At 39.1% G+C, this 27125-nt stretch overlaps 3 protein-coding genes and 1 long non-coding RNA gene across 5 annotated transcripts in view; 1 reads left to right on the top strand and 3 right to left on the bottom strand.

The window, feature by feature from the left end:
- Positions 1–161: 161 nt before the first annotated feature.
- Positions 162–27125, bottom strand: LOC133835959 (uncharacterized). Its single transcript, XM_062266159.1, is given in 13 exon segments — positions 162–605; positions 5181–5288; positions 7437–7724; positions 7851–8167; positions 8259–8410; positions 8472–8616; positions 8678–9108; positions 9614–10031; positions 11460–12030; positions 18918–19081; positions 20909–21014; positions 21016–21032; positions 25693–27125. Coding segments are annotated over 13 exon segments (3027 nt in total). The 5' UTR covers positions 25847–27125; the 3' UTR covers positions 162–449.
- On the bottom strand, positions 1967–4508 carry LOC133850518 (uncharacterized). 2 transcript variants are annotated; one of them, XR_009895642.1, is made up of 4 exons: positions 3131–4508; positions 2794–3091; positions 2320–2733; positions 1967–2261 (listed from the first exon to the last, which is right to left on the bottom strand). It is a non-coding gene; the product is annotated as an uncharacterized LOC133850518 (long non-coding RNA). The 2 variants fall into 2 exon arrangements; XR_009895641.1 differs by having other exon boundaries at positions 2320–3091.
- LOC133850556 (uncharacterized) lies at positions 12482–13376 on the top strand. Its single transcript, XM_062286680.1, has one exon. It carries the CDS (start codon positions 12607–12609, stop codon positions 13135–13137), a length of 531 nt encoding a protein of 176 aa, XP_062142664.1. The 5' UTR covers positions 12482–12606; the 3' UTR covers positions 13138–13376.
- The window catches only part of LOC133836007 (neuropeptide-like 4), a 135485-nt gene continuing 131233 nt past the window's right edge, over positions 22874–27125 (bottom strand). The window contains exon 3 of the mRNA XM_062266269.1: positions 22874–22883. The gene's annotated coding sequence lies outside the window, so the exon portion shown is untranslated. The remainder of the gene's footprint in view (positions 22884–27125) is intronic.

Below are 27125 nucleotides of genomic sequence, written 5' to 3'. Positions count from 1 at the left end.
AAGAACAAAAAAGAACCGAAAAAATACATTGCAAAAAAAAAATATCTGAAATGCAAAGAAAATGCAAAAATAATTTAAAATTTTTAAATAATTAGCAAATAATAATAATGACAAAATAAAATGAAACTCGGTATGTGAATTAAATAAAGGCAAACAAACAGTTTCTGTTGACAATTATAGTTTAATTTACACGAATGCAAATCAATTACATTTCTGGGCGAATTTCGAACAATTCGCGAACGGTTTCCAATAAAATACACATTTATATTTTCATTTTAGTATACTCATAACAATTAACAATGATTCGTTTATAATTTCACACAGAAAAAAACAGAGATATTATTCTATAAGTTTCAAATAGTAATTGTTATTTGTTGTGTAATTTCATTTCTCATTTGGTTTATTGTTTATTAATATCACTTATACGCCCCGTTAGTTGTGGCTTCAAATCAATTGTCATTGTCCTGCGGACCCTTGCCATTCCCATTAAGCTGCGTACTCTGAACTGCCGGTGTTGTTGTTGTCTCCTCCGCGCTGCCAGCGACTGTGGTCTTCGACGAGTTCAACTCGGTCTCCTCGGGTATTACCTTGGGACCCTCCTGATCCTGAGATGAAAGGAACCTGATTAAGCAAAAAGGAGATCCGAAAGGATGGCAGGATAATTAAAAGCATGCTCATGCAATGTGTGAAGAATATTTATTAACGGTGAGATAAGTAAGTACATATGTATTGAAAAATCCAAGCAAATGCGTATACTTAATATTGCTGAACAAAATTGAAGTAAACTTTCGTTAATATTATTCTTTATTTATATATTTTATTTATACTTTTTATGGCAAATATGCTTTATTCACTTGGCAAACAGTTCCCCAACTAAACAGCTGCATTTTCCTTTGCTCTGCACTCGCTCGGCCACGCTCGATTGCATCGCTCTGCATCGCTTCCGCCCCGTTTGCAAAAGTCCAGCAGCAGAGGGAGGAAATGAACAGGATTTATAAAATGCTTTGCCAATTAAAAACTAAAGTAAATGAAAAACCAATTCCATAACAAGCATACAAATTAACTATCCAACCAACTGGAATGCAAACAACACAATAAAAACCGAAAAGCAGTTCCAATTTTCTCTTTTCCCTTTATCGTTCTGAATCGGTTCTCTTGCTCGATTGCAGGTGGAAAACTCAGTGAGAATTGCACCCGCAATATGTTTGTTTGTTTATGTGTTCGGTTCGTTTGTTGTTGTTGTTGGCTGTTTTTATGAAACTCGCATGGAAATGTGCAAGTGAGTTCTCAACCTGCATGCTAATTTCAGCTTTCACATATTATACTCCACACATACGTTTAAGTGCACAACAAAACGATTTTTAAATGAATAGCAACTGCGGCTTTTGCAAAAGTTTTCTCTCATTTCCCATTTTTTTCCTGTTTTTTTTTTGTTTTTTCATTTTATATTTGCTCCCATTAGCTCCTCGATCTGTTGATGGCATTTTTCAATGCTTGAGCCAGTGCAATTTGCAAACAATCCAACTACTTTTCAGTTTTCTGTATGCACAAATAAAAATAACAAACATTTAAAATTCGAATCTTCTTTATACAATGTTCATAAATTTGTTAACGATAATTCGATATCTACCGATTTAATATGAAGTATTCTGTTCACTGCGTTAGATAATGAAATTGCAAATTTTTTTTCGATATAAATAGAGCTTTTGACTACTAACACAATATTGAAAAATAATTGGGAGATGTTAACCACACAATTTCTATTGAAATGTGCTTTAATTATATTAAACTCCCAGGTGACGGTATATCAAAGTCAGGCTAAATATCGTTACAATTATATGCAAAATTGTTTTGCTTTGTTTTTATTGGTTTTCCACACCATCAGTCTTTTGCTAAAAATCGTTAGCATCAAACGCTACTGCGGTTGTTGTTTGCATTTGTGGATGTGTGCTTTTATTTCTATTTATTTTTTCCTTTTGTTTTTAGCTTTTATTTAAACAGGCTAAAACTACAAAACAAATACAACGCGCATTCGCCCATTGCAGCTGAGTGCACAATTCACACACATATTTCCTCCTTCATCTTCTGTTCCTCTTTCTACTTCTGCCTCCATTCATGCCCATTGTGTGTATGAGCTCGCGTAGCTCATCAGTTGATTTTTTGTTTAGCTTCGTATAAAAAAGTATGCGCATTTACTGCCTTTGTTTTGTGTCCCATTCCCTTCAGCAGTCGTTGTTGTTTCGCTCGTTCGTTTTTTCGTTCTAAGAGTATTTCCCCAGCTTTTCAATAAGAATTACTTACGCACAATTTCGTACTCACTTTTTGTGCGTTATGCATTGAGATATAGACATAAAGTCGTTGGCGTTCAGCCATATAAAGTCGTTCCCGACCAAATTCAACAATGACAAATGTTGGCCAACCACCCAGACAGCCAGCCATTCAGTCTTCAGAGCCAAGAGCCAGTTTCCCAGCCAAAAGCAGCGTCAAATTACATGGCTTTTATTTTGAGATTCGCGTATAAATATTTGTTGGTATTTCTATACCCTCAGCTTAGAGTATTATAATTTTCTTGAGGAGTAAAACCATATAGAGTTTTTTAAATTGATAATAATATTTCTTAGTTATAGCCTCAGCAGCTTAATCCTTTCGCTACGCTTGTCTATTTTCGGTAGTCTTGGGTGCTGAAAACCTTTTATCGATTGACATTTTCTATGATATTTTTAAAATCTTGAGCTGTCAAGGATATTTAGTATTCGACGTGCCAAAGTTCGATTTCTTATGTTGTATATTTACTCGTTTTGTTTTGCTATTGTTTCCTACTCTCCCTCGCACGTCGATAAATCGCTTTATGCGAAATGAAAATAAAAAGAAAATAATGCTGGCAACAATATGTGCTGAAGGTTTCCATGGGGGCGAAATAGGAGAATAGCTAACAGGAAATGGAAGAAAATTCGTACGTGCCATTGAAAATAGTAAAATATATGTGAGAAGGAAATCGAATGTGGCATGTTAATACAGTGTCCCAAATGCTGTGGAAACTCATAATTTACACCAACTGGACAACTGGACTGCAATGGCTTTTTCAGTAGAACTGCGTAAAAAACTGCAATTAATAAATAATATTTACAACAATTTGAAAAATATTTGTCAAATTTTTGTTGTCAAAAGACTGCAAAAATATTTATACTCATATTTTGTTTGCTCGTATATTTGACATTTCCCAAATATTATTTAACTGCCTCATAAATTCGGTACTTAGGTTTTTGTAGAGTTTTATGTGAGTCACATGACCTCAATAAAATGCATAAACAAACTACGAAAAGAGCACGAGTTGAAGAGCTCAAAAAAATAAGCCAACAAATATATGGAGAAAAATAAGTTTAGTGGCTTTGTTTATCATTCAGCTGCAAAAAATTATGGTACCACACACTTTATGGATGCTAATAAATCTGCATCAGAAAACTAGAATACTTGCTGCACAGTGGATAAAGTAACAGTGGAGAACAATCAATGAATGAAAGGAAAGCAATCGCTTTATAGCCATTCTTCTATTCTCTATTTTATGCACATGAAATGTGTGTAGTTGGCTTTCAATGAAACTGCTTTTAAATTTAACACCCATTCGATTAGTCGAACACCACGGCCCAGAGTGAACTTCAAAATCGTTTTGAACGTTACACAAAACTGCGTCTTTTGCTATGCTGCTGCTGCTGCTGCTGCTTTTGTTTGTTTGTTTTACGACAATGTTTTTGTTTCCTCTTCCTCTTGTCGACTGCCATGCAGCATTTTGTGCTCTTCCCTCCTCGTTCCTTGCTCTACGTTTGTTGAGCTTATTGTTGCCTTTGCAGCAGCTGCGTTTGTTGATTTTTTTCTCGTTTTTTTTCCTTTTCCTTTTTGTTTTTTTGTCAACTTGTACTAAGTTGAGCAACAAATCATTTGGCTTAAAACGCAAACAAAATCAAAGCGAAAGAAAAATAGCAAAGGCGACAATTTCAACGTATTATTTTTGGAATCAGACAGAAAACCGAACGAGAAGAGAAAACACACACCAAATAAAATGAAAACGAAAATGAAAATAAAAATAAGCTCAAATTGTTTACTTTAAAAGTGGCATAAAATAACGAATGGTGCATGCAACGCGCATTTGTGCGGGATATGCGATGCCAAACCAAACCTAACTAGGCGTGCCACACAACTCGAGGCCGCAGCAGGAGAAGAGGTGGGGGAAAGGTGGAGGCAGTGGTGCTTGGCCAAACAAGTGCAACTAAAAGCCAAATGGCGCAAGTCCGGGCTTAAATTCAACGAAATAACTTGATGCCTCCACTGCATTTGCAAGTGCAACAAACTAGAAGAGAGGAAGAGCTGGAGGAGGAAGGTTTGGGAGATGGAGATGGAAGCTGGAGTTGAAATAGGAGCAGCAGATAAAGCAGCAGTTCAAACACGAGACGGAAAACGGGGATAGATGTAGGAGTTGTAGTGACAGGAGCTAAAACAGCAGATGGAGAGTGGCTAGAGTGGGAAGTGGGAATATTCACTGCAGTGGCAGGAGAGGGGTAAAGATAGAGCGGTTCATGCTCTGCTCTAGCCGCTGGCCACGCGTTTCTGCCAGGCGATTTCTGTGCTGCTGTTGTGATGTACATGCCATGTTGCAGGGATTAGTAGCTGATCTCGGGATGCATGCCGGAGTCAGGCAATAACATACTTATATACTCCAATCTACTGTGCAAGTAAATACTTATGCATGCATGTTACTGTGGCGATACTCTTGCTGTGAGAGATAGAGAACTATAGCTAAATGATATAATAGGGAAATCTATAAAATATAAAACTTTGATCTATTAAGTGACTGACTTATAAGAAAGAAAGCAAATGAATGTGTTTTTCCTACCAACATTTTCAGCTAAAAGTATTATGTGAGGAGGTAGAAGTTTGACTTTCAAGGCAAGTTTAGAAATATACAAACTTTCTTATTTTCTTTTAATACTTCTCGTTTTAGTCTTTTCAACAAATTTTGTATATACATATCTACTTTTATATGTATTTATGAATTATAGAACAACTCTTCTTTAATCTCTCAGCTGCAAGAGCATTTGCGCTGCGGCTTTGGCCAACAACTGGGTTAAGTTGGATGCATTTTTTTTTGTATGTTGGTCTATTTTGGCTTGGCTTTTGTACATTACCATTAACATGGAGCTGGGTATTACAGATAAATCCACAGCGGGTATTGAAGTTAACAAACCACTTGGATACTTTTTCATGCGGCTTGGAAAGAATGTTGATTCCACTCCCTGTTTGTATGTGCATGTGAATGTGAGGACAAACAAACAGACTCGCGTAGTTAGATATTATAGTATAGATGCACTCGCTCTCTCACACACATTTGCTCTCTCTTTCACACTCTGTCTTGCTCTCTCTTTCTGTGAGGGAAATTTATTTTGCACAAACGAAAAGCCAAAAACGAACTTTTCTTCTGTGTGTTGCCTCCCCTTTTTGTATTTTTTGTGGAACTGGCCTGCAATTTGCAAGCTGAGCTCGCTTCTCAATGCTCAGCTCTCAGTTCTCAGCTCACAGCTCTCAGCTCAACTCCCTGCTGTGATGTTCGGGGTGCTGGCTTTTGTTTCCTGCTCACTGATGTGCAGCTCGACTGTCAGTTTGTCAGTTAGTCAGTGCGTCCGCCTTTCCTGTCCGCCAGTCCGGCGGTCCACCATGAAGTGTTGTTGTTTGCTGCCTGATGACTGCTGCCTGCCGCCTGCAAATGCCAAGGCAAAGTTTGGCATGTTCATAAATTCATTAATTTGTTGCTGTTGTTCTTCAGTTGCTCTGTTTTATGTTTGTCTGTTCTGTACTGTTTCATCTTTTTTTTTTTTTGTTTTTGTTGCTTGTTTTTGTGTGTTGCACATTTGTGCTGCAACCACATTTGATTTATTGAATTATGGTCGGTCGGGCTGCCATAAAAGCTCGACTGAAAGCTTTACTAATTAATTATGAAATTAACTCTTGCCCTTCAGCCACATTGCTCCACAGTGCTCCACATTTTTTGTGGATTGCACGCTTCAACAAAAGTCTGGCAGATAAATATAACATGAATAGATGGATTCCTCTTTAGAAATTGTCTTCAAATGTAGTTGCTTCAGTAGCTAATAATTAAGTGCAGTTGTGAGGCAACAATTTCATATTTTATTGGAAATATTAGACTCTTTGAATTGCATTTGATAATTAAATGTATCTTTCAGACAATGTTATTTGATATAATCTAATTGAAAAGGCAATTAAAGCAACTTCAAATGTTATTTTTAAAATACAGTTGTTTCTTTGATTCAAAAATTTATCAATTATCTTGGAATAATTATTGATCCTTTGAATTGAATTTGATATTCAAATGTATCTCCAAGGCAATTTCATTCAGATGGAATTTCTATAGTTCATTTAAGGCATTTTGAATGGAAAATTGTTAAACTTTCAGAGTTTGCCAAATTATGCTTTAAATAAATTTAAATCTCTTTTCATTAATAGCAAAACCAACTTAAATGTTCTGGTTAAAAGTTGTAATTGCAGTAATTAATGTGTAGTAATAACTTTCAGTTAGAAAGAGGTTCGTTATACACTTTACTTGGAGTTTTTAATTCAATAACTCGTAAAATTTCCCCAAGAATAATTCTTCACAGCTTGTCAGTCCTTAGGAGTTTAAGTTTTTCGCTGGCTTGTGGTGCTTTGAGTTAGGCAAGTTCGACTGTAGTTGAACACTAAACGAGTCTAAACTTCAGCCTTTAAGCTATGACAACAAACATGGCGACCTTTGACCTGCTGTTGGCAGACTATGTCACCTGTGTCTTGTTTGCTGTGCTATGCTGCGCTAAGCTGTGTTCTTCTTTCGTGTACGAGAGCTCGTGTTTGTCTTGAAAACAAAAAGCAATAAGGTTGGCTTCCAATTCGTTTTCGCATTCGAAAGAAGAAATCAAAGCCATTGAAGCAGCATCAAAAGCGAATAAACATAGATACAAAACACATACACTCACACACACTCACACACAGCTGGCTGACTGAAAGTGAACAATGAACGTTTGAGCGATGAATGAATGGTGACTGTGGCTGTGGCTGTGGCGGATGCAGTGGTGCTCGGTATCCGGTAGTCAGAGAGCAGGACATCTCTCTCTAGGTATGCTAAAAAGTTATTGAAGGCAACAGCTGCTGTAAACTCCAAGAACCCAAAGCAAAAAACCAAAAAAAGAAGAAAAACAACAACAAGAAAAAAACAAATCAAAACAATTGACGGCAATCATCGACACACACAAAGACTGAGAGAGAGAGAGAGAGCAAAATGGAGCCAAAGACAGACAAAGTAAGAGAGACAGAGAGAGAGAGTGGGACATTTGGGGACTTGAGATTGGGGAACTGGGATCTGGGAACTGGAAACTGGGAGGAAAAACAGCACTCACCTCTAATACAACGCCCTCGAGGGCGGGTTGTGAAATATTCTTTAGATTGCTGTGATTCAATTTGGGCGCACTGTCGGCACGATTGCGACCCAGTGATTGATTTGACGTTTTGTTATCGGCTTTGCTCAGCATCGAATTGTTCGAGGACTTGTGATTAATTTCAAGAGCCGAACGCAGTATATCCACCTTGGATGCGCTGCTCCCAATATTGCCGTGCCTCGGCACGCCCCGCAGCGACTCCACGTTGTAGCTGCTGCGACGCACCGACAAATGGTCGTGTATATCCGCCTGCATTGCAAATGAAATGTAGTTGAGAAGGGAGAATTTCAATTAAAAACCTTTTTCTGCGCGCACATAAAGTTCGCTTTTTATGTGTAAGTGTGTGTTTGTGTGTGTGATGGGGAGGAAACTAACCCGCGAGCCGCGCGGTAGCGATGACAGACTTCCAATCTGATTGTATTTGATCATGAGACTGAGACGCTCCAACGACATCGATGTGCCTTGCTCTTTGGTCGCCGGTTCCGTCAATTTCTCCGTCTCACCAGCCTCGACAGCCTCGACTTCCTCCTCGGACTCCTCGGTGGTGTGATCGAATTTGCGCAGCCAAATGAGATGCAACAGACCGTAAGCAATGCCTCCGACCACAGCCAACAATCCCATATAACGGAAGGCATCGCGTGTGCCAAACTGTCCGATGAGCAGGCCACCCGTGAAGCTGCCACTGCCTCGTCCTGCAACACAGACAGACAAGAAACAGCATCTTCTGCGGTCAAAAGACATTCCACACCAGATAGAGTTGAGTTGAAGTTCTCTACTACTTGCCCAGACTGAAGTGCGCCATGCCCAGCACGCCAATCAGCGTGGCCAACAGACTCTTGGGCGCCAAGATGGAGCAATACGTTGCAGCAGCCACCCACATCAAGTGGCAGGAGAGCGATTCCATGGCCTCAAAGGGGAAACACCACCAGGCATTCCTACCAAACTCAAAGTCAATTAAATTATTCTCTACAATCTGCGCCTCTGTCTTTGCCTTACTCTATAAAGGAATAGCCGACCAGTCGTCCGGCATGCGAGAAGAATGCGATGATAATCAGATTAACATGGCCAAAGATGCGTGTGATCTTCTCAGCGCCATACAGAAAAGGTATGCTGCTCACAGTGCCCACCGTAATTGTTATACCTAAAGTAATCAAAATATAAAATAAAGTTAATGTCACTGCGTTGAGCCCGACGAAGCTTACCAAGCAGATAGTTGGGCGCACCCAGCTCCTTGAGATAGAGAAAGAGAAAACTCTCGATAAAGCCCCAGAAATTGCCGAGCACAAACAGAAAGATGATAAATGCAATCACGTGCGGCATTTTCAATAGATTCCACAAATCCCTAAACACATTATCCGCCGGCAACTTCTCGCCCAGCGGCATCATTAGTACCGACATTGTTGATATGACCAGCAGCACATCGTACGTATAGAATGCCGCCGAGTAGTCCGTGTATCCCAAGCCCCGCGATGAGTAGTCAATCATGATGCCAGTAATGGGCGAAAAGATGGCCATGCCGATGCTGGAGAAGAGACGTTCGCGGCCAAAGTCGCCGCCAAACTTCTCTATCATTGTCAGCGCAATGGGATCCATGATGGTTACACCAGCTGACAGCATGGTGGTTGCCAGGAATCTGCAACAAAAGTGGAAAAAAACAATGAGAATGGAAGTTTTCATCATTTTTATATTCTCATTTTCAATCTATTATTATTTCTTTTTACTAAATTTCAGAAATTTTAACTTTCTTTCTTAATTTCATTTTAAAGGATTCACCTTAGAAAGAATATTCGAAAGAAGGAGTATCAAACCAATTGTTGGATAGTTACGCCCTCTTTTTTTATACAAGACAATTGAAAAACATAATTATGAATTCCAAAATTAAATATGTTATTGTGTCGTATGGAATTATTTCATTTGAAATGCAATTTAGGTTTAAGGAAACAAAACCAATACATTTTAAAATACATTTAGGATTCTTCTGTCGAGCTTCAGTAACTATCTTAAATTATTTGTTAATTCAATTCATGTGTTTTATTTAAATACATTATTATTTCTTTAGACAACGTCTGAAATTAAAACAAACCTTAACAATATAAAGTCTCTGAGGCAACATTTAAATGTAATCAACTCTTTATTACCTCAGCAGAAAGTATATCCAGAAAATGGTGTCATCGGTTTCCTTGTAGTCCGGCGGACAAATCTCTGGAGCATGCTGGGTGAACGTACAACGCTGCATCATGCACTTGACAGCTCCCGCATTGACATACGAGATGTTGGTGCGCCTGACGAGGCCACCACAACGCAAATCCAAATCATCCATGTCCGTGAGATTGATTTGCATTTTCACAAGGCGGTCTTCGCCAAAACGTTGCCTGATATCGGTCACTGTCTCGTTATCATCCTGTTCAATTTCCATGCCCAACTGCTCGGTGGGATCGGCAAGATCGGGATGCATTTGCAGCATAAAGTACGTGGCATCCGAATTATCCGAGTGTACCCAACTGCTGCTCTCCTTCGGCTTGCCATCGTCTGTGGCGGCTGCATTGCCTGTGGAAACTGCAAAGAAACAGTGAAATTAGATTTAAAAATAAGCAAATTACCATGACTCTGTTTGCCCTCCAGCTGAGCAGCTGAGCAGCTGAACAGTTGCCTGACAGCTGCTTGATGGGATGGGACAATAAGGGCAACTGGCCATGCATGAGAGATTTCCAATTGTGCAAATGTCAACTGTGGAGCACAATCTATTGTTGCACTGAGGGACTTAAAAGTGCTTTAAAAAATAAAATATATTTCTTGCAGTTGCTATCTATTTCAAAAATAGAATATTTATAAATACAATGCAGATATTTGTATTTTAATAAATGTCCAGATTTCATTGAACCATGTTGCGGCAATCAGGATTTGCAGCAAATTTATTCATGTGTGAAATTGTTGCATATAAAATGCAAAAATGCATTCGCATTGCAATAAACTGTTGTTGTTGCAATCACTTTAAGCTTCAGTTTAGAGTTTCTATATTGAAAGCAATGTGTTTTATAACTGCATCAATGAATATATTCTTCGTAATCTAGTTTTATTATTTTGGATAATATTTTTTGTATTTTCGTTAATCTTTAAAATTAATTAAAATAACGATTTTTGAATGTTTGACAGTTTAATAAATTCTTACAGCATATCTAAAGTATGAAGAACAAGAACTGAAACTATTTCAACTTGTCTTAAATTAAAATTATATGTTCAGAGCAAAGGCCACAATATTTTTTCCAGACTAAGCTGATTCTTTGAAACTTACTTTGAAGAAATATAGAATTTCTCAATAACTTGTGCAATTATTCGCTATTTATGATTATCTACTTTTAGCAATAGTGCTCATTTCGAGAGAGTTTGTCAATTTCAGCCAAGTTTCTCATCTGTTGAAATTTTATGAAAACAAGGAAAAACTCCTTGCGAAGTTCTATAAAAAGTTGAGAAGTTGCTGCGTTGTGTGGCGAGGTCTTTAATGAGAACATGTTGGTCCAGTTGGGCACAAAACCACAGCAAAGAACACAGGTTGAATCCGCATTTATTATGGTTTCTCATACTATGTATTTGTGCTGTCGAATGTCGAATGGCGGAACAAGGAGCTTAACTCGTTCGTCTTTGGCTTTTACTGGGGCAAGTTTATCCACCTTGCTACCTCTCACAGCTTGGCCACGAATGATGGCAGAAAAACAAACTAATAAAAGTATGTATGAAACACAAACACACAAGGACACGAATGTGTGTGTGAGTGTGTGTGTGTGGACAATGGACAATGGGTGGAGGAATAACATAGCTGACAGGAAAACTAACGGCTAACAAGCAGCAGGAGAGACTAGGACACGGCAGCAAGCAATGGTGATAATCAGAATGAAGTCGGAAAAGCAATGGAAGTAGATGGAAGAGCTAGAGGGGGAAGGAGAGTAATGTCCAAGAGTGGGATCATCATGTAGAAGTGTCACTTACGATTCAATCCCTGCATGGACATGGCTGACAATTCAGCTGATGATAATGATGACGACGATGACGATGACGATGTCGAGGAGGATGCCCCAACTGAGGGTGACTGCTGCTCCTGCTGTAGCTGCTGCTGCTGAAGGAGGAGCAAGGACATTGCTGGTGCGTTCTCCAGTGGCGGGAACATGGTCGATGACATATTATTAAGTACATCTTGGTATCTGCTTCTCGTTTGCGTTGCGAATAATGCCGGCAATGATGATGCGGGCGAAGATGTTGTCGACGTCGTCGTTGTCGTCGTCGTTGTAGTTGTAGTTGATGCCATTGTTGTCTCACTGACCCATGTGGGGTCTGTCGCCGTACCCGCATCTACTCCGGGAGTGGACATTCCTCCCAATGCGCTCATTGTTGTAGTGGAGGAGGTTGTTGTTGGTCTTCTAGTCGTTGTTGCAGGCAAATCAGTGTAGAGCTCTGGATTCGTTTGCTCCTGCATCAGACAATAGTCGACGCATTGATGCACGGCCAAATCCAGCTCCGGTTCCTCTGGACACTCTCTGCTCGGACAAGGCGACCACCAGACCTAAGGAAAAGACGCCAATTAAATTGAAATTTTCAATTAATGCGAAAAATGTTAAGAATAAGTGTAATTGAAAAATTATCTTTTCTGAGTTTAAATTCTTATTATGATCCATCTGCTACTCTATTCTTATTTGTGTCCTTCTAAAAGGCTGAAGACAAGGAAGTGTTGCCTATCTTCAATTCGCAAAAGAAACTTCGCTTGTAATCAATCAATGTTGTGTTTATGGTGAATACAATCTACCATACGTGTAGTAAATTATTGTTTGCGATTTTGTTCGTATGCGGCCAATTAAAATATCATATTTCTGTCGTCTTATTTTCATAATTTGTACATACATTAAAATTCTTTCTGAGTTGATGTGCCTAATTCCACTTGTTTTACAGGATTCAAACTCATTGCTTTCAATTTCACAATTGACAAAAAAATAAACAAGTTGTGCTTTCAATATTTTTCATTGATTCCCCCTCAGTTCTCTATTTCAGCAATTTCATCTCAGTTCTAGAAGTCGTATTTGAAACGAGCAAATTGTGAGGAAACCATTTTTAAATCAAAACTACAAATTAATTTATAGAGAGAATGAATATTTCTTGGGAAACTGGTGTCTCTTTTCTGCGAGATTTTGTAACATCTCCTGTGGTGGCTTTGACATTCACCAGCTTACTGGGCTACAAGATCTATCGCAGTCTTTCGCATCGTTTTGCGTATCCCTCGTACGATGACGAGGACTACAAGCGACAGGGTCACGTTGAGTTGCCCACTCCGCTGAAGGATCTGCGTATGGATGCCAGGTATCTGACTATATATAATGCAAATAATAACAATGGCATACTATTGCTGGCTTTGGAGGGTGTAATCTATGATGTTTCGAGTTGCGAGGACTTTGGACCAAACGGCAGCTTAAAGGAGCTCACGGGCACCGACATCCTCACGTACATTAAGAAGAGTGCCAAAGAAGAGGGAAAATCATTCGAAAATCACTTGCAAGGCTGGAAGAATATGCTCGACGATCGCTTCTATGTGGCAGGCGTGTTGATAGACTCCGACGAGGGCTCTGATGGCGTTGGCGATGGCAAACAGCAGACAGAACAAACTGCCGAGACCGATTAGAAGCATATTGGATATAATCCTTTAATTATGCAGAACTTTCGGGACGTTATCGTAATACAACAGCTTCAGCAGCAGCAGCAGCACCAGCAGCAGCCAGCAATTAACCCAGCATTTGAGCTCGGCACTCAATAATAAAGAAGCATAAATAAATATCAGCCAGATTTGCATCCACAGAGTTGTTCGTTCTGATTGCCCCATGTTGCACGACAACTTTGTAGTTGTTGCTTTTGTTATTTTGTTTATACATATGCATAAATGTATGTACGTACATATATACGTTCGCATGTGATTCGTGTGCATGCATATCCATTACCAATTTTAATGTGAATTCAATAAGGTCTGGGGTGCGAGGCAAGGGGCATGCTCCGGCTTGTCCTCGCAGCAGCAGCAGCAACAGCAAGGCCTGTAATAATAAAATGGTAATTTCCGTTGCCACCACAACATCGAGCAACGGCAACGCCAACGGCAGCGGCGACTGCATATAAATTTATGCCAAACGGCAACCAAACTTGGCTATAATGGCGTAAAATAGCAAGCCACATGCCAAGGACCCAAGGACCATGTCGTGCCAGAGCAAGAGCCAGAGCCAGAGTAAGGCACACGACATGGCCAAAAGCCATCAGGAGGCAGAAGAAACAAACGCAAATGTGCTCCAAACAGAAGATTGCTAGACCCCTTCACTATGCTCTTCTCCTTGGAATATACTCAAAATTATGAGAGTCAAGAATTGTTTAGTCTATCGATAGTTGAAAGTGCCTTAAACTAGTTTAGCAATAATTATATTAATGATTGATATTTAAATAATAAAAACTAAACAAATTTAAATTGTTCTATAAATATGTAAAGGTAATTTGCAGGATATTTCTGAATTAATATATTTTGTTGTACTTTCGGTTGCTGATAAACATTATTATAAAGGATCTTCAAATGAAGAACTTTTAAAAATCAAATTTAGAGACTAAAGTTCTTTTGGTATTAGAAATTAAAGAGGATTTTGCACTGCTGGAAAAAAATATAAAGAGTGAAGATGAAATTTCATAGCCTAATCATACTTATTTTAAGCTCAGCATAAATTTCAAATTGAAAACTATTTCCAATATAATTCGACTTAAAAAAGTTGATCACATTCTTCAGCGACAAAAAGTGAGCGTATAAAAGTTTCGTTGATGCCTTAACTTCTTCCATTGTGTTCCATTGTTGTTAGTGTTGCTGCAGCTATTTTAATGGTGTTATTGTATTTTATGTGCACATCATAAATACAAATTCAATACACGCCATCGTCTTCTGTTCTCTCGTCCCCCAACTCCTGGCCACATCCACACATTCGCATTCACATCCATGTTCGTGTCCAGTCGCCCATAGAATAGTGTCCAAATGGGCATGATGCTGGTTTTGGGAATGGGAACGAGATTGGAAATGGGAAAGGGAATGGGTTCGGAATGTGCGTACCTCAGAGAGTGCAAGATACGAGTACTTTTGGGCGCAAATTCTCATTTAGAGGCGATGCGTGCGTCCTGTGGACGAGCAGCCGGAGGATAAGGATGCGGATGGGGATGAGGATGAGGATGGAGGATGAGCAACACAACGAGGCCTTTCACACGCAGCTCCATTGCGTTTCATTACGACAACTCTAACGGCAAAAGGGGGCACGAATGCGTTGTTGTACAAGTATCTCGCTCTCTCTCTCTCTCTCGATAAGTGTGTGGATGTGTGTGAGTGTCGAGTGTGTGTGCGTGTGTGTTGTTAGTGTAGCTTAAGTGCTACAAAACGACACAAAGATAAATGTACGTGATACACACACATGCCAAGCTGACGTGCACTCCCATTTAAGTGGATTTTTCGGCATTGCCGCCATGTTTAGAAAGTTTCCCCCTTCCCTTCCCTTCCCTTCCCTTCCTCTTCCCCCTCTCCTCACACTCTGCTGGCTGGCCACACTCGATTGTTTTTGTTGTCATTGGTCCTAGATGCGAGTTGACTCTAATGCGTTCCATTTCGTTTCGTTTCATTTTGTTTCTTGTTGCCTGTCAAGAACGCTAGAATTTGCAGCTCCCTCCCCCTCTTTACCTCTTCTCCCCTCTGCACCTCAAAATCGTGCTATTTCTTTTTTCGATTTGCATTTTTGTGATAGAAGAAAGAGTGCCTTAGCTTGGTTTTACCATAATCTCTTGTATCTCTCTCACAGATATTGAGCTGCTGTTGATTTTGTTGCTGTTGCCGCTGCACGTGTGCCTCCATAATTCGATTTATGTTAAACTCAGCTGAGCTGCCGTTGAAACTCTCCCTGCACTATTTGCCACTGCAATTGCAATTGCAACGTGTGACTGCCACCTGCTACCTGCCTCAAGTCTCCTGTCTCCAGTCACCTAAATGCTGCCACCAGGGCTGGCTAAGCACTTTGAGTTTCTGCCTGAGTTGCTCAAGCTACACAAGCTGCAAGATGAATGTACAACAACATAGCACGGAGTCAATTGCCGATGCTTATCTATCCATCTATCCATGACGTCGTTTGCGATTCAAGCCAAAGCCAGAGAAGTTGCTTGAAGTTGCCTCTTCAGCTGCTCAAATGAGAAACTCAAGTGGCCGGCCTCTTGAACACTAAACAACATTTTCAATTTAATCGGATCTTCGCATCAACAATCATTAACAGGCAAATACTAGTAAATTAAACAAATTCCCATCAACAGCAGCCCAAAAACACAATCGAAGTGCATGTTTAATAGTTTATGACAGTGATGGACACTCTATTATTATTCTCTTCATTTGTATCTCTAACATATTAGCTAATTTTGTCATCAAGTTCGATTTATGTACTCTTTGATTTACTGTCCATTAGAAGAGCTGGGTTTTTATTTAGCTGGCAATTTAATTGCAAATGTTTTCATTAGCATAGATATAATTTTTTAGCTTTGCTATAATTTGTCCATTACGCATTTTACGTAATCTCGTTTTCTTCTGCTGAAGTTTGATTATAAAATATGGAATAATGCTTCTCTAATACCACTAAATACTTTATCTTAATTATATTTAAATGCAGTTCACAATTAATAAAATGACTGCCATAGATTCGAGAATAAATTCTTCGCAAATCACAAAATTTATTAATAAATTTAAGTGGCAAACAGGTTCAATAAATTTCGACGATGATTGGGCGAAAATGACTGAGCAAGCATTTTCTGCTGGTTTTTCCAATATTCTCAATATTATTATTCGCGCATATTTTTCTTTATTGAATAAACTTCGCCTCGCTGGGAAAGTACAGAATACATTTAACAACTGCTCAACGAATTTGGCATTTCGATATGCGATGACACAATCTGTTGCAGGCTTTAATACAAGTTTATTTAACATTTGCTGACCTTTTTGTTGTGCAGCTGGAGCCCTTTGGCACGCTCAGCCTTGCTCTCCGGTCTCTGTTCTCTCTGATCCCTTATAATGTGAGGCAAGAGCTTCGACGGAATTTCAATGACAATCCAGTACTAAAATTTTTATGATAGCCAAGGCCAGGCGACAGCCGGACAAATAACAAAAGCAATAATAGCAGCAACAACAGAAACAACAGAAACAACAACGACGATGTCGAGTGGAGTTGGAATAATTTCTGCGCTCATAAGCATAAAATACACAGAATGCATAAAAATGGAAATGTTGTGAAGGCAACAAAAGCAACAACAATTTTTGCCCATCGATGTGCCAAGAGCCAATACAACAAGCAAGAGCAAAAGCAAGGACTTCAAGCAGATACAGCAGCTAAAGTATGGACAGTTGTTGTACCAAGTACCAAGCAGACATTTTTGAGCTTTATTTCAATGATTTTACATGACAGCAAAATGCAAAACTCGCACTGGAAATGGCAGAAGATGCAACAACACAGCATGTTGCAGCAGCAAACACACACTCACACAGAGATGCCTGTCTGCGGCACACTCTGCGTATACGTGATGTATGAAGTAATAGGCACATGTACGCCTGTACGTATACGTGTCTATCTGTGTGTATGCGTGTGCGTGTGAGTGGCAAACATTGCGTTTGTGTGCGCGTCAACATGTATTTCGATGCTGGGCTCGCAGCAATTCGCAGACAGTTGACGCACACTTGAACTTTTTCTCGCTATCGCTCTCGCTCTTTCTCTCGCCTCCCACTCCATCCTCTGTCGCTGTCTAACTTTACGCACAAGTGGCACACATACACACCAACACACATGGGAAGCGAGAAAGACAGAGAGAGAGAGAGAGAGAGAGAGCGAGAAGGCGAGAGAGCAAGCGAGCGACTCTCGCACATTTTAGAGCCTCACTTGTTAGACTTGTGTGTGCGTTTTATGGCGATGTCGATGACGCTGTGGCTGTGTTTGTATGTGTGTGTGTGGGGCCATGTGTCAGAGTGTGTGTTGCATGTGGCAGCATTATGGCGCCTCGCATAAAAGCCGGCTTTTATGTTGCTTCTCCTTGTCGCAGCTTCGCAGTCGCAGCGCCGTTTCGCAAATAGAGACATGCGAATTCTGAGTCCACGCTCAGTGTTTAGAGACCAAGTTATGTTAGCGAGAGAGATGGAGATATGAAACAGAGTTGGCGATGCGCGTGCCACAATTGAATACGTGTGGCATGCAATATTTTGCATTAAGTAAACAAACTTCAGCTAATATTTTGTCTGCGATATTTGCTCTTTATCCCATGAGACACAGAATACCTTTTAACAGGATATCAACGGCAGGTAGGCAAAATAAAGCAACTACTAGAAGTTTATGCGAAGTAAGAAATCTTTGTTCTAACAGCTTGCACTGATTTTGTAATCGTTTTATATAAACTGCTATTTATCTGGTTTGGTCTGATTTAGCATTTGTTTCTACAAATACGATTATATATTTTACAGTTTAGATAGTTGGTTAAATCAGCACATCGTCGATGGGAAGTGGACATAGTAAACTTTTTATCATATAATCTATATTTAAAACAATCAGTTAATTCTCTAACTGCATTTTAAATACATTATTTCTTACAAAGTGGAGTTGAGTTTGCCATTTGTATTTGTACATTGTATATGTACGTGTATTACTTAGAGAACGTGATAAAAAGCAGAAATAAATTGGGCAATGAATCATAAAACTTTAATAATATCAAAATGCAACATTTAATAGCAGAGCTTGTTAATTGATGTCTCCTCAACCTTTGACAATAAAATATTGTAAAAAAAATAAGTCTTCTTTTTGTGTTTTACAGCTAACTATAAAATACCTGTGATACCCTCTAAGCTCGCATCTTTGCAAACTAATAGCAGAATATTATCCATATGCCATGTCATATCCTACAAGATTTAATGCCTACTAATCATTGAGCCTAAGGCCTTATTGCTGTAATTTTAAAACTTGTTGCGTTTGAAATTGACTTTTAAAAGTAGTTGGCTTACGTGCAGCCAATGGCAATTTGCCTCTCAACTTGGCCAACAGAAGCTGGCTATGTGGAGTCAAATAACAATAAGGCAAAACCATTAAAGACAACTTGCAACAGCAACAGCAACAGCTGATGTTGCGGCTCTCAATTAGTGCTCGGTTGCAAGTATGTTGGTTGCAAGCACAAGCTTTGACGTGACATCGATTTGCCACATTTTAAAGCAAAGCTATGTAGTAGATAAAGTGATTTAAAGCTCTTACGATCAGAGTAATTAAAGAGATGTAGCAGATTGGTATATGATAAAGTAAAGAGGAGTGAGTGGTAGGGTTAGTGGTAGGGAGCGGAGGGGAATGTGGCAACTTAAGTGCAGTGATGTGAAGTGAAGTGTGTGCTTACCTCAATGTCGCCGCTATCCGGATGCCGGAGCACAAACGCCGATGGCACAACTCCGGGTATCTCCTGTTGCGGTATGAAGAGCAGCGAGTGATGGAAAATTGCATTCAGCAGGAGACTCATCACAACGACGGGTTTATATTTGCCAAATTTGTCAACGAGAAAACCTGCATCAAAAGCGAATACCAAGTTAGAGCACTGAATAAACGTATTTCTAACTCAAATTGTGACAGTGTATCTGTAGCTGTATTTGTATCTGTATCTATTGCTGTCGTTGTTGCTGTCGCTGTTGCTGTTGCTGTCGCTGCAATTGCAGTTGTAGTTTTATCTATCTATTGCTGTCACAGTATCTGTATCTGTATCTGTGGCTTGGCTTGCCAAAGTGCTGCATTAAGTACGCAAGCTTTATCAAATAAGATGACTACAAGATGCTACACACCATGACTTTGGCAGTTTTGCTCACAATTTCCAACAGCAGCACAGAGCGATAGACAGAGAGAGGGGGGGTGGAGGCGGAGGGGATGGAGGGACTCAGTTGAAGTTGGGTCAGGGGTCAGATTAAGCAAGTTGCAAGTTTATTCCTAACTGCAATTGAAAGTTTTGCTTGCGACCATTGACTTTAAAATTTAAAACTTCATTCTCGAAGTTTCCTGCGTAATATGGCGAGCAAAGATTTCCCAAGAATGTTTATTAAATATTTAATTGCAATCTAAGAGATTTCGTTGGATTTACTTACTTGCAAAAATAATTCAATTGACTTAGTTTTCGTTTTTGTTATTCTGTGCTGATGAACTCACAATAATCAACAGAGAAACGAAATTCCCTTTGATTTCTATTGCTGCATTTGGCTCAATATTCCTGTACCAATTTTGGGCTCAACAATGTGTCATAAAATTGTGCTACAAAACTGCTTTACAAAAAGTAAATAAACAAAAAATAAAAGCGTTCCATTATCATTTAAACTATGAACAAATTTAATTATTTTCACTCTCGACGAGAATGCCCAAAAAACTATGCTACAAAAAATGTGGCAAATGAAAAAACCACAGAAACTGAACTGCGTTGGAAATAAAAGCGGTAGTAGACGACTTCGTAATACCCTTGAGAAAGCGAGACGGATCTAAGAAATAATGAAACACATTTCATGACCAAATTGGAATGGAAAAACTGAACTTTTAATCTGTTATTGGTTTAGTTGTGTATACCCATTCTTAATCTGGACAGGGAATGCAGTGAAAACGCAGATTGTTGGTCATAATATTTAAAAAAAGCAAAAATTGCAGCTCTCTCTCTCTCTCTGTGTGTGTGCAGAAATATAATATATAAATTGTATGTACCACTTTCTATATACAAATATGTGTTCGTCCAGTGCAGATTTGAGTGTGCGAAGCATTGTGTACAAGTGTGTGTGAATTTGTGTGTGTGTGTGTGTGTGTGTGTGCGTGAGCTCTTGGGCTTTAGTTTTTGTTGGTTTGGCAGTGGTCGTGTTTGTTTGTCAAACAACGGGAGCCGCAAATGCTGTGACAGGAAAATAAAATCAGGTAGATAAGCGATGCGTCGCCGCTTCGCAGGCATAAAAACGTTGGCAAAATACGAGGTGCAACAGCGACTGCAACAGCAACAGCAACAACAACACCAATAGCAGCAGCAGCAGCTGGTGCAAACGAAAATGATACAAATATTGCGATTGAACAAATGGATAGCTGTCAACAGATTAAATTTTATGTTAAATATTGTATTTGCCAGCATATGAAATGCTAGATTTAAGCTTCAACTCTGTGATAGTTGATGCACTAATTAATCTCTAAAGAAGCCTGAAGTTCATTCTCACCATTGGACGAATGGTTGTCTCAAAGAACTTAATTAAGCGAAATTCGACATTTAATTAAGTGACACTTGACTTGAGTTGCAATTGTGAGCTACAGATACAGATACATTTACAGATACAGATACAGCAGCTGCAGCTATAGTTGAACTCTTCGTGAGTCACTCACCTGTTATCGGTGGACTGAGGAAAGTGGTGAAAGGCAACGCCAGATAGATAATTGCAATCTCTTCCACTGTCAGGCCAATCGATTGCATGTGAATTGTCAAATAGGGGGAGAAGGGAAGAAGTTGCTGAAAAATAAGAAGAGCGTTGGCAGTTATTTCAATATATATATATTTATTATATTTGTGGATGAGTGCAAAGTGAATGGGGTAAATGCACAATATACTATACTATAAAAAGTGGAATAAAATCTACCTAAAAAAAAGATAAATTTGTTCTTTTAATGTATTTCATAATTTAAATACTATACACATAAATCGATTAATGGTTGACCAAAATAATAAAACACAACATTTTAAGCTTTCTGCAAACACTGCTTCAATTAAAGAAAATAAAATAAAAGAGAGTTGAGTAATTATGATTAAAATTTATCTGCAAAAAATAACAATTATGACTTTCTTGTTTTGAAGCTTTGTCATTAGTCAAAAATGAACAAGCATTATGCTTGACTGTGCATTTGTGTTATATGTAACAATGACTATAACATGAGGTAGCTTGAAAACACGCTCAAGTTTAAATATATATAAGCAATTTAATTAATTTAAAGTAACGAACGAAAATGAGTTCATCAGAATTATGCTAACAAATGTTGGTTTGCAAATTTTTAAGTGAATTAAATTTGTTAGAAAATACGCTATATAAATAAATTATTTATTCATTCGTAAATACATTGGAATTATCTAGAAAACGAAATACATTCCGTACACTTAAGTGACTTGGCATCACAATTGCACTCAAGTGCTTTAATGAAATGCAGTTGTCATAAAAGCTGAGAGTCAATGGCAAATAAACTTATCATTAACTGCAACTGATAAGGCTCCCACTCTCTCCGTCTCTCTCTCAGCTGTCTAGATGCCAACTGACACAGAGAAGTGTGTGTTTCCCCTCGACAAACTGAATGAATGGAGCTCGATGAGCTTGTTCAGCTGGATGGCGTCTTAAAAGCTACTTAAAACGCATTACAGTTGGCCAAAGCGACAGTCACTCCCTCGTCTACTCTCTTTCTCTCTCTCTCTCTCTCTCTCTCTCTCTCTCTCTGTCAGTCCTTCTCTCTCCTCCACAGGATGTCGCTGGACATTTGGGTCGCTTGGGGTATTAATAAATTATAAACATTCAAAACGAGTGGCATGTGTCAAGGGGAACAGAACACAGAGCTGGGCGCAGAGCAGTTGTTGCTGATGCAGCAAAATGATGCAAATAATGACGCCAAAAATGCGCAAAGGGAAAACGGCAACGGCAAACGGCAAAAACGCGGCAAAACGGAAAAGCGAAAACGCAAAAAGAAGACCTCATGACATGCCAATGCAGCTGTTGACCCGCAATCCTCAACCCGCAGTCCGCCACCCGCGACCCTCAGTTCACAGCAATCCGCAACCCTTAACCCATGACAGCCGCAGCCTTGACCAATTGCAGCGCAAACAGTGCCAGGATATGCCAGGATACGTGAACGTGAACGTGAATGCGAATACGAATGTGAATTGGCAGTGAATGCGAGCGATGCGGCTGGCCGTGAATGCAAATTGATGTTAAAGTGTATTCATCAGTTTTTCCACTCTGCTTAAATTCGCTTTTCCTCCTCCTTTCCTCCCTCTCTCTCTCTCAGCCACTTCGATTGCCCTTCGCTTGCCATTCGCTTGCCCGCTCATTTCATGTTTCAGTTCTTTCGATTTTTCCCTCAGATAATTAACAATAATATGCAACACATGTGTTTGTTTGTGTTTCCCCGAAGTATGAGTTTGCGTCTCTGTGTGTGTGTGTGTGTGTTCAACGCAATAACAATTAATTGCTTTATGCACGTCTGTGTGTGACCGTGTGTGTGTGTGTGGCGAGTGTGTGTTTGTGTTTGCGCCTGCAAGTTGACACAATGTACGGAAACGGAAATGCATACATGTCAGGACCGCACTGCGTTACGGCCATTATTGCGCCCCTCCTTCTCTCTTTCACGCCCCCTTTTGGCACAATTGCCACCCATTGTAATGCGCAATTAATGCAACTCACACTCAGCAACAGCTCGCCGAAGCAACTAAACAATCCTCTTAATGCATAAACAATATCTGCTTGCAGCAAATGCCGTAAATAATTATGGAATTTGATGCAATTTACTGCTAAATAAATAAATACAAATTAAAGTATTTGTTTGATTTATCTACAATTAAAACTGATATTTAAAAGTTCATTTCAAATTTATTATCATCATTATTACGCTACACAGTTTTCTCTCTCTAGCAATGCAAAATAATATTTCATTGTAGCAATTACTGAATTTTATGCAATTTTTGCCAATTTATTATTCGTATTTCTAATAAGATTTGCCAGCTTTAAACAATGTTACACAAATTGAATTTAACAACAATTAAATATTTCATTCAGTTTCTCTGATAATGCAAATTAATGACTTAATTAAAAGCCTTTGCTAATTTTAGTTTGAATTTAATTCAAATCAAGCACTTCCAAGCTGTTGATTGCATTAGCTAAGTTTCTAAAATAAAAAAGTGAAAATAGTAAACAAAACTAAGGAATACCCAGTAATAGAAATCACAGCTTTTTCTACCTTCAATCATGAGACTCTACTTATACCCTTTGGTAGTGTGATGTGCAGGGTATGTGCGACAAAGGCGTGCGTTTGATGAGTTCGAATAAAAAACGCATTAATACTAATATCTGCGACAATCTGACGTTAATGGCATAAGACAACATTCGACCAACCTCCATGGCCAAACAGAGGTCGCTCTCTCAGAGAGGGGAAGGGGCAGCAGGAGACAGGGGGAGGCAAAGGCAAAGGCAAGTCAAGTAATCGCAAAATGTTTTTGTCATTGACCGCCAGCAGCGAAAATGGCGCACGGTCAGATGACTCGACTCGGTTCAGTTCGTTTCGACTTGAGTTGAGCTCAACTGAACTCAGTTGAGTTGATTTAAGTTTAAGATAGTAGTTGATACAACAACTACAGTAATAACAACAACTACAGTAATAACAACAACAACAACAACAATAACATCAAGGCGAATCAAAACTAAACCTTTCTCAAGCTTAAAGCACATAAGCTAGATTTATTCACAAAAGCCCCGCACACACACACACACCGAATGACATCGAATGGACTTGTGTGTGTGAGAGTCTCTTAATTGCCACACGCTGAGGCAAAAGGCTGAGGCTGCGACTGAGACTGAGGCTGAGGCTGAGGCTGTGCAACCCAAAGATGCATCATCTCCAGGCGAATAATGTTTGTGTAACTAAATTTATACAAATGTGTAACACATTTTGTGCCTAATTGATAACTTCCGACCACCATCCAAGCAGCCCCAGTTGCCCAGTTCCCCATTTCCACACAGTGTGCCACACAGTTGCACGGCTTTATAGCTCACATCTCGTATCTTGTCTGTGGCACGCACATGAAAACTTGCGACAGCCGACCGAGTTGAGGAAAAGGTGGCTGGAGAGGGGAGGGAGGAGGGAGGGCATCCCTGGGATGCGGACGCCGTATGTGATAATGAATTCAAAGATTCACTGTCAGCCTAGCCTAACTCAATCTCATATTGTACTAGAGGTGGAATTGCCATACAACAATCATTCCATCTCTCTTGCACTCTCAGTGTGTATCTGCCAGATACAAAACCAAACTGTACTTTTGTTGTGGTCAGTTTGTGTTTTGCATTTTGTCATTTTGTTGCTCAAGCTCCGTTCAATTCGAGCTTGTCTGCATTCTATGTGGCTTTTGGCAATCTCGCCAACCTTTGATTATAATATTACCTGTAATTTATTTACTGTTCTCAACTGGTATTTAGTTCAAACTTGCAAGAGCGACAAAGTGCAAAGAAAGTTCAAGTATGATTAGTATTGCATAAAATAAACTCCTTTAATTAAAAACAAGAAAAACAAGAGTTTCACTTTTCAAAGAGATATTAGCGTTTAAATGTCTGCCATTAAATATATATCGAAATTTTAAATAATATCGAAAAGGAAATAAATTCGTTAAGAAAAATAAGAAATAAATTCATTTTACTCAACTAAGTTTTTAAAAATAATTCATTTAATATCCATCTTATTTCGATCAACTCAACCCACTTTTAATTTTAAAACTGCGCAATTCAAATTTCAATTTTGTTTTACAATTTTCACTTTGAAACTCAATCTAAATTCAATGAATAATAATGAGTGAAATTCACAATATTCATTATACAACAAAAAGAAATGTGTATAAAAAATGTATTGCTGTTTATTTTTGCCTATGAAGCTTTAAAATGTTGCAAGAATTTTCCTAGATTTCGTTGGTAATTCAGGTTAAATGCTGTCAAAATACAACTTAAATTCGACGCCATAAAATCTGTTTTACAACTGAGCACAAGCATCCAAAACTCAAAGCGACGCAACGCAACGCAACTCAAAGTCTAGTGTCTGTTATCCTAATGACGTTTTTGCATCATCTCATAAACAATCTTATAAACAAAGCCATAATTTGTTGGAGCTGCGCAGGTTGTATAAGTGGATATTTTAGTTAGTGTTGTGTGTTATCAGTTGGCCAAGCATGAATATGAGTATAATCCCATTAAAGACAACACAACACAAGACAAGTCACAACGCGTCACGTTTTTCCGACAGCGATATCAAAATGATGTGTGAGTGTGTGTGCTCAGCTGATAACCTGCTCGATTTCTAATTGCTTTTTAATGATATGTGTGTTCGATGGGTGCGATGGGTGCTTTATATTGCTTTAACATTGAATTACTCACCTCCGTACATGACGAACAGGGTTATCTTGAGCATAATCAAATTGGGATTTATGCCGTGTCGTTGGCAGAATTCACCGAAGCGAGTCAATTCGATTTTATCTTTGTCGGTGCGAGATCCCTCGGACACCGACTCCTCGATGGCCAGTTTGGCCATTGTGCACAGTTAAAATGTAAATACACACACACACTCACACTAGTAACTAATTTGCATGTATCTCAATCTGTGTATCTGTGTATCTATGTATCTGTATCTCTCGCTGTGCTTGTGACAGTTTGAAGTTCGTTTCAATGAAATGCAACGCGCTGCTGCCTTAGTTTAAGTTTCTCGGTCAGACGACACTGGGACACACTCGCACACTTGCACACACACACACTACGCACACGCACACACACAGGTGAACCAATACACGCGCAATGCTAATAGGCTCTGTGTGTGTGTTTGACTGAATTTTCTTATGATTTTGATTAAATCCAATTGAAATCTGTGATCATAAACGGCGCACAGTAAATTTTGTTGTTGCTTTTGCTTTGCTTCTTTTTTTTATTGTTTTTTTTTCTGCTGTGTTTGTGTTTTGTCACACTTGGAATATATTATTCACATTGCCACAGGCTAAAAATAAACTCTAGATTTACATTATTTATTACACAATAACTATATTTTTTTTTTGTAATTTCTGATTCGTATTTGTTAAGTAATTTTCACTATTTCACTAGAATTCTCACTATGGAATACTATATAACCGATTTAGCTGTTGTTGCAAATTGCACCGAGTCGAGTTTTCATCAAGGATTCTAGATTTTCGAGCGCCGCGTAATTTTCCAACTTTCACAGTCGCCGTTCGCACAGAGACTGAAAATCGGATCTCTTGATAAGCTTAAGCTCTGCGGCTAAAGATTTTTGTGCCTTCTCTATACTCTATACTCTATGCAGTCTTCTAAGTATATCTTTTGCAATATCCACAGATCTCACTCACACTTGCGCACATCCATTTCCATTTTTCATTTCCACACAGGCCCCAGCCCACCTCCTAGTCTGATTGTCATTCAAAGAGCGACGCGTTGCTCACTTCCAAACCAAACAAGACAACAAAATGATCGTCATCATCATCATCATCATCAGTGTTATGATCATTATATTGCGGGTATTCTAAGTTTTAAATTGGACCACTGAACAATATTAGTGACAGCTCTTGAGATACCGAGTATCATCTCTCTCTCTGCTGTTGCTGCTTTTGCTGTTGCTGTTGCGGCTGCTGACAGCTGAGATCCCCAGAGATAATGTCTGTAAGTCCGTCGTTTTTTCGTGAATGAAGATAACCCGAGCAGCTACAATGTCACTCTGAGTGATAAGTGATAGGCTCTGTCTGTCAGCTGAGAGATACTTGTTCTCCTCCAACTCGTTCTCTTCGTTGTGTGGATAGGCCAAGGTTCAG

The sequence above is a fragment of the Drosophila sulfurigaster genome, chromosome 2L (genome assembly GCF_023558435.1).
Source record: "Drosophila sulfurigaster albostrigata strain 15112-1811.04 chromosome 2L, ASM2355843v2, whole genome shotgun sequence".
NCBI classification, from domain to species: domain Eukaryota; kingdom Metazoa; phylum Arthropoda; class Insecta; order Diptera; family Drosophilidae; genus Drosophila; species Drosophila sulfurigaster.
The sequence above is the reverse complement of the archived record's forward strand: the minus strand, read 5'-3'. Positions and strand labels throughout refer to the sequence as shown.